General features: G+C 33.4%; 1 protein-coding gene across 1 annotated transcript; it reads right to left on the bottom strand.

The window, feature by feature from the left end:
* Window positions 1-1,402: 1,402 nt before the first annotated feature.
* LOC18036909 (heat shock 70 kDa protein) lies at window positions 1,403-3,456 on the bottom strand. Its single transcript, XM_006427603.2, has one exon. The coding sequence runs from the start codon at window positions 3,371-3,373 to the stop codon at window positions 1,403-1,405; it is 1,971 nt and encodes a 656-aa protein (XP_006427666.1). The 5' UTR covers window positions 3,374-3,456.
* Between the last annotated feature and the right edge of the window lie 4,309 nt (window positions 3,457-7,765).

Below are 7,765 nucleotides of genomic sequence, written 5' to 3'. Positions count from 1 at the left end.
AAAAATGAAAAATAAATACACCAACCTTAATTTAATCTTCAGCGTCAGTGTCATCAATTTGCAGTTCATTCAAACACCATGACCATGCAAACTGCAATGTCTTTGTTCAAAAACACACCGACTGAGCTAGCCAGCAAACATTCTTATTTGGGCTCTTAAGCCCCATCGAGCAATATATCCCCAATCCAACTGTAGAAAATAGCCCATTTTTAAGTGGGTTAATTTCTGAAAACCCTTTGGGTCTTAAGGCCGATAGAGCAGTATATCCCTAACCCAAATGTAGAAGATGGCAATTTTTAAATTCTTGTTTCGGTTGGTTAATTTCCAATAACCCTTCGTTTCTTGCAAACGCCGATGGAAAAAATAAAAATCTGATTAGTGAAAACCCATTTTTGTTTCAACTTCGTGGAATCAATGGTACATATTAAGATGGCACTAAGGAGCAAGTTTTTTATGCTTGACGAGCATTGTTCATTATTTATTAACTGTTTGTTACGCGTGCATAAATATTTTCTCCATTAATCGATAAATAAACATGTGAATGAGTAAATGAATAAAATAAAATAAAATAAATAAAAAGAAATACACGAAGACCAATAAAAGAATTTCCCATCCTTTTGAAACCATGAAAACCGAACTAGCCCAATTCTTTTAATCTATTTAAGTGAAATTTATGTTTTGAGAGTTCTGAGTCCAAATAGGTTAGATTTTCTCCGAATTTATTTAAAGCAAATTCTTTTTTTTTTATCAATAATGGGCTCTAAAAGAGCTAAAGCACCACTAAACGGGAGTGGCAACCCCATATACATCGTTACGAAGAATACTCTATAAATGAGGAGGAGCAAATTCTTCTTTGCGCGTACTGATAGTATGCTCATCAAGGTTAATCAATATTCTAACTGTACTCACTGTTGCTGTGTTTAAGAAGCAAACCAAATTGAATCACTTCAAATTCATACCAAGTCTACAAGTAGTTCACATTTTTTCATAAGAAGTTAGCCAAGGGATTACTCTTGATGAAAACGAAAAGATGAGATTTGTAGTTGATCATTGATGCTTCATAACATCTTTCAGCAGAAGGCTATTGTTGTAAGAAAATTAGCAATCATGGGAACGAATCGTAACATTTATTTCTTCTCAGAATTTAGAGCTAACAATATCAAATATGAAAAAATCACACCAAAATAGAGCTCAAATTTTTATTGTAATTTGATATTCAAGTAAACTATAGGTACATAGCAGAGCATTCAGACAACTATAGATTACATCACTATAGAAACATGAGCAACCCCTCAAAACCTAATGTATATCATACACAGGTATTCGCCCTCGAGCATCAGCAAAAACGGAGCCACAACAGATGAGTCCCAAAACAGAGCACTCTATGACTCTCATTCATGCCTTAGTCAACTTCCTCAATCTTAGGTCCGCCACCTGCACCGCCAGTCTCTGCCTTGCCATGGCCGCCTCCCGGCATCTCGGCACCACCACCCATCGGTACGTCCCCACTAGCCCCGCCTTGATACATCTTTGCAATAATTGGGTTGCACAAGCCTTCCAACTCCTTCAACTTGTCCTCCAATTCATCAACCTCTGCCAATTGGTTCCCATCAAGCCACTCAATAGCCTCATCAATGGCCTTCTCTATCTTCTGCTTGTCAGCCGGGTCTAGTTTTCCCGCAATCTTCTCATCTCTCACAGTGTTCCTCATGTTATAAGCATAATTCTCCAATGAGTTCTTGGCCTCTACTTTCTTCTTTACCTCTTCATCCTCTGCCTTGTACTTCTCTGCCTCTTGCACCATTCTCTCAATTTCCTCCTTGCTCAATCTTCCCTTATCGTTGGTGATTGTAATCTGGTTCTTCACTCCAGCAGTCTTATCTTCTGCTGAGACATGCAATATACCATTAGCATCAATGTCAAAGCACACATTGATCTGAGGAACACCTCTTGGTGCCGGAGGAATGCCCGTGAGCTCGAATTTCCCAAGCAGATTGTTATCTTTTGTTCTAGCCCTTTCACCTTCATACACCTGAATCAACACACCAGGCTGATTGTCTGAATAAGTTGAGAAAATTTGCTCTTTCTTTGTAGGAATTGTCGTGTTCCTTGGAATCAAGGTTGTCATTACACCGCCAGCAGTCTCAATACCGAGGCTCAGAGGAGTAACATCAAGCAGCAGCAAATCTTGAACCTTCTCATTCCCTTCACCGCTCAAAATAGCAGCCTGCACAGCAGCTCCATAAGCTACAGCCTCATCAGGGTTTATGCTCTTGCACAGTTCCTTCCCGTTAAAGAAGTCTTGCAACAATTGTTGAACTTTTGGAATTCTTGTTGAGCCACCAACAAGAACAACATCATGAACCTGGCTCTTATCAATTTTTGAGTCGCGAAGACATTTCTCCACAGGTTCCATACATTTTCTGAACAAATCCATGTTCAATTCTTCAAACCTAGCCCTAGTAATTGTCGCATAGAAGTCAATGCCTTCATAGAGCGAATCAATCTCAATTGTCGTCTGTGATGTAGAAGATAGAGTCCTCTTAGCCCGCTCACATGCCGTCCGCAAACGCCTCAACGCTCTAGCGTTGCCACTAATATCTTTCTTATGCTTCCTCCTAAACTCGGCAACAAAATGATTGACAAGCCTGTTATCAAAATCCTCACCTCCAAGATGAGTATCACCAGCAGTAGCCTTCACTTCAAAGATACCCTCCTCAATCGTCAGCAACGAAACATCAAAAGTACCACCACCGAGATCGAATATCAGCACGTTCTTCTCACCACTCCTCGATGCCTTCTTGTCCAAGCCATAAGCAATAGCAGCAGCAGTAGGCTCATTGATGATTCTCATAACATTCAACCCAGCAATAGCACCAGCATCCTTCGTTGCTTGCCTCTGAGAGTCATTAAAATAAGCTGGAACAGTAACCACAGCATTTTTCAAGGCTTGACCGAGATAAGCCTTGGCTATCTCCTTCATCTTGGTCAACACCATAGAAGAAATCTCTTCAGGAGCAAACTGCTTCTCTTCGCCTTTATAAGTAACAACAATCATGGGCTTGTCACCAGGGCCTGCAACAACCTTAAAAGGCCAGTGCCTCATGTCGCTTTGAACCGACGGGTCGGAGAAGCGCCTCCCGATGAGTCGTTTGGCATCAAAAACAGTGTTCTGAGGGTTCATGGCAACTTGGTTTTTAGCCGCATCGCCGATCAGACGTTCGGTGTCTGTGAAGGCTACATAAGATGGAGTGGTTCTGTTGCCTTGATCGTTGGCTATGATCTCTACGCGGTCGTTTTGCCATACGCCAACGCAGCTGTAAGTCGTGCCAAGGTCTATGCCAATAGACTTGCCTTCAACTTTCCCAGCCATTGTGTGAAAATTTCAAGAAGAAATAAACAGAGTTCAGGAATTGAGTTCGTTTTCTGGAGAACTGTTTGCTATTTTCGTTATTGATTTTGTTTATTGTTTGAGACTAAAGGTTCATAAGGATGGTCATATATATATATAAAGGGGCGAGGGAAAGTTGAGAAGAAAATTCCGGAGAGAATAAGAAAACGGAACCGGACGTGTCAGCCTCTGGAAAGTAAAAGAACAGGCTAGAGTTTTCTTGAACTGAGTTCTGGAAAATGATTCAGGCGGTTATTTTTTTTCCTACTAAAAAGTTGTAGGCCAATGAATTTCTGACTTCTTAGAGAGATGTTAGTCGGAGGCCCTTCTGTTGAATGGACTGGGCCTGAATTTATAGATATTGGGCAGGTTAATTCAGCCCTACATTCGAGTATTACTACTATTGAATCTCCACACTCTCTCTCAAAACCCAATTCGTCAAAATACTCGAGTCTCTCATAATGGAACTCATGTTTTCAATTAGAAGCCGATTGTTGCCTTTAAATTTAAAATTAACTTTAGGATGGCGCAGTCAGGACATTCGACCAAACATCTGAGTCCAGAATAAATTGAATATAGTTTAAAATATTTAAGAGTATGTTTGGTTTGAAGAAAATAGATAAGAGAAAAAGAGTGGAATAGAGGGAAAGGGAGAAGAAAAGAATGGAGGAGAATAGTAAAATTAAATTTCATTGTTTGGTTTGACATAAAATTAGATAGGAAAATGAATTACATTTTTTTTCTTTGGACAAATTTATCTTTGGCCTTAAATAATTAACTATTTATATTAGTAATGAAATATAATTTAATATCAATACCAAACTTTTTTAATGTCAAAAAGTCCTAAAAAAATTCATGATTTATTAGAATTATATATAATTAAACGGCGGTTTGGTGGCAGTCCAACGAAGTTTCGACGGTGGTCTGGTAGAGTTCTGGTGGAGATTCAGCGACTGTTCGGCAGAGGTCCAATGACTGTCCAACGATGATTAATTTATATTTCTATATTTTCATATGAAATAAATAAATAAATTTATTTTGCTAAGTTTCTAAAATCATTCATTAAATTTAATTAATATAAAATTATTTAAATTATTAAATTGATAAATAAAATTAAAATAATAATTATTAATGGCATTAAACAAGTTAAAAAGTTGAAGGGTAATTTTGGAAGCTTTGGTTTCCAATATAAGAGAAATTTAAATTCTTCACTACTTTGTATGGAATTCAAATTCTACATTATGATTGATATTAAATTTTAATAAAAATTAAATTCTAATAAAAATTAAATTCTTATATATGTTGTCTAACTAAACAATGGAAATAAAAATATAATTTAAATTACTTTTCTCTCCTCCTAATCAAACACCACCTAAAAACAATTAGGGTGTGTGTGGTATTATTTTCTAAATAATACTTTTCAATTTGTTTTATAGAATGAGAATGATATTGTGAAGAGTGTGTTGCACACTTCATGTTGTAACAACAATCAAACTCGTGCCACTTGTCGACATTTTAAGGGTGCAAGCTTAGTGCAAGCAGGTGGCAATATCTTTGCAAATACTCACTCGCATCAATATCGTGAAACAAAGGCATCGATCGTAGCTTCTCTTCCGCACATTTGGCTTTGATTATTATCAGCTCTCTTTATCTTTGTTACATTATTTGCATGCATGTCTGAATACTGTCTAATTTGATCCAAAAGTATCATATTCCCTTGTACTCTTTAGTCTTTATTTATCTGTTTATTTAATAAAATTATCCTTATAAGTATACTCTGTGGTTGCCATTAAATTGATTTTTCACATTATAAAATAGGGCATAGTTATTGTTTATTCTATTCTATTGATTTTATTTTTTTTTAATATTGTCGTTACACCATTGCTAATGTTTCTAACCTTGCAAAACTTGAATTCGTTGCCTTGGATATTTCTAGTGAAAATTACCTATCTTCTTGGATCCTTGATGTTGATATGCAACCAAATGCTATAAGGAACAAGAGTTTAGAAATATTGAGCTTTCTATTGATTGTGGTTAATATTTTAAAAGAGCATTTAGTCTTTGAAGCAACCAAAAATTCTAAAAGACCTCTTCAAGAGGTACATGATGAAAATGACGAAATGTTTTTACTTACACATGATAGTTTGAAATCGTAAAGAACATAGTCATTGATGTTTTTATTTTCAGAAGTGGCTATTTAAAGATGGTTTATTATTGAGATTATTTTATCTTGTAAACTAACAAAATTTTATATTTTATTGATGATGCAAATGCAGGTTATTTTTATAAACCCTATAAAATCTGTATGTAGATGGGATATATTTGCTTATAGTTTTACAAGACTATTAACAAAGCTTTTCCTACATCAACATTTGACGAGATAGTATATTGTATTTACATATCAGTTGATCAAACTATCAAGTTGGTACATGTTACCATTAGCAGAGCATTAATCTAAGGGAGTATAATCTTTCTCGAGAAGAACTTCTATAAATAATCTAGACACATGCACACTTTATTTTTTTTTTTCTTCCCTTGATTAGGTTTTGATCCCACTAGATTTTACAAGCAAAGGTTTTTAACAAAGGTCATTTTGATATATGTCCATTGCCACTTTATGATTTATAGAATTGTATTTCTTTTGTTTGGACTTTTATCCATAGGATTTTTCTGAATAAGAGTTACGTACAATTATCATAAGGTGGTGGATAACTAAGGGGAGTGTTTTGAAAATAGCTCAACATCATTTAGTTTGTATTGAATGTTTTACTTACATTAATTCAAAGGATGTGTTGCACACTTCATGTTGTAACAGCAATCAAACTCTTGCCACTTGTTAGCATTTCAAGGGTGCAAGCTTAGTATAAAGGCACCACAGATTTGGCTTGATTTTTATAATCTTGCTCCCTCTACATTTGTATCATTTATATTATTTGCATACATGTCCGGATACATTCCAATTTGATCCACAACATATGATTTGTTTTTTGAGTTCTAAAGTTTGTTTCGTAACAATTCTTAATATTACAATCAAAAGATGAAACTAGTAAAATGTGTATGGTAGTTTACTTGATAGATTTTTGTTTATTTAAAAGTAATGTCTTTGGATAATAATACCCAATTTAGAAACACATATATGATTTGAAATAGACTCTAATTTGGTTTTAATGAAAAAATGAAAATTAGTTGTCACTCCGCATAATTAAATTTATAAGGAAAAACGGTAAAAAAATATAAAAATTGAAAAATATCAATTTACTACATTCCAATCTCCTTCACAAAAATTGGCAACTAAATATGAATCCGGGTGCAAGGTGCTCCCAAATGTGTCATTTTGTGCTTCCACCACTAGATCTATTGAAAAGCTAGTTTCAATAGTTGGTTGAGATGTCTTTGTTTAGTTGTTAACAATGTAATCACTGATATTTGTTGAAAAATCAGAAAAGTCAAGGCATAATTTTGACATATAAGTCCAGATTGTTTTCAATTTCCTACAGTACCATCAAATTGAAATTTTTAAGTTTTACTTTGTAAACCTACATAAATACCAAATAACTTTGACTATTTAAAAATAATTTATATAAACCCATTATTAAAAAAATACTTTTATCAAATACAATAATAATTTTTTGTCAATTTCTTATTAAAATGTAATTCGGTCATCACAGATCAAATAAATATAATCTATTCAACTATATTTAAATTGAAATATAGTAATTTTAGGTTGTATTTTTTTTTTCTGAAATCTAGATAGAACTGAATTAGTATGAATTCTAAATAAAGCTGAATGTCTGAATCTGAATGATATGTTTATTTTTTTTCTGAATCGCTAAAAATAACTATTGAATTTTTTTTCTAACTTAAAAAATTTGAAAACTAATATTTTTACATTTATGCCCTTATAAATTATAAATGTTAAACAAATAATAAACATATCAAAGAATATAAATAAGATGATAAATTATCATAAAATAAATCATATTGAATTGAATACACAGCTTTTTAATATTCTATATTATATATGTTAATCAATTTTTATTATAGTTCATGATGTTTTTATATGAAAAATATTCATAAAAAACTATGAAGATAAATAATGCTAATTTGAAGAAATAAAAAGATAAAAATAATAATAGGCTACCACTATATATTTTCACAAGTTATATAATGGGTAATAATGCTTATTATTTAGTAAGGATGAAAATTAGTTAATTAGAAAATGATATTTTGGATAATATCTTTTAATAATATTATTTAGACTTTTTAGGTTAAGCAAAACGCTAAACAAATTAGCTTAATAACTTAGTAACTTAATGATTGAAAATTTTCATTAAGTTGAAAAAAACAAACATACTTAATGACTCACATGAAACG

This window comes from Citrus clementina, unplaced genomic scaffold, assembly GCF_000493195.1.
Source record: "Citrus clementina cultivar Clemenules unplaced genomic scaffold, Citrus_clementina_v1.0 scaffold_7, whole genome shotgun sequence".
NCBI lineage: Eukaryota > Viridiplantae > Streptophyta > Magnoliopsida > Sapindales > Rutaceae > Citrus > Citrus x clementina.
Note: the sequence above shows the minus strand (reverse complement) of the source record. Positions and strands in the feature narration are given on the sequence as shown.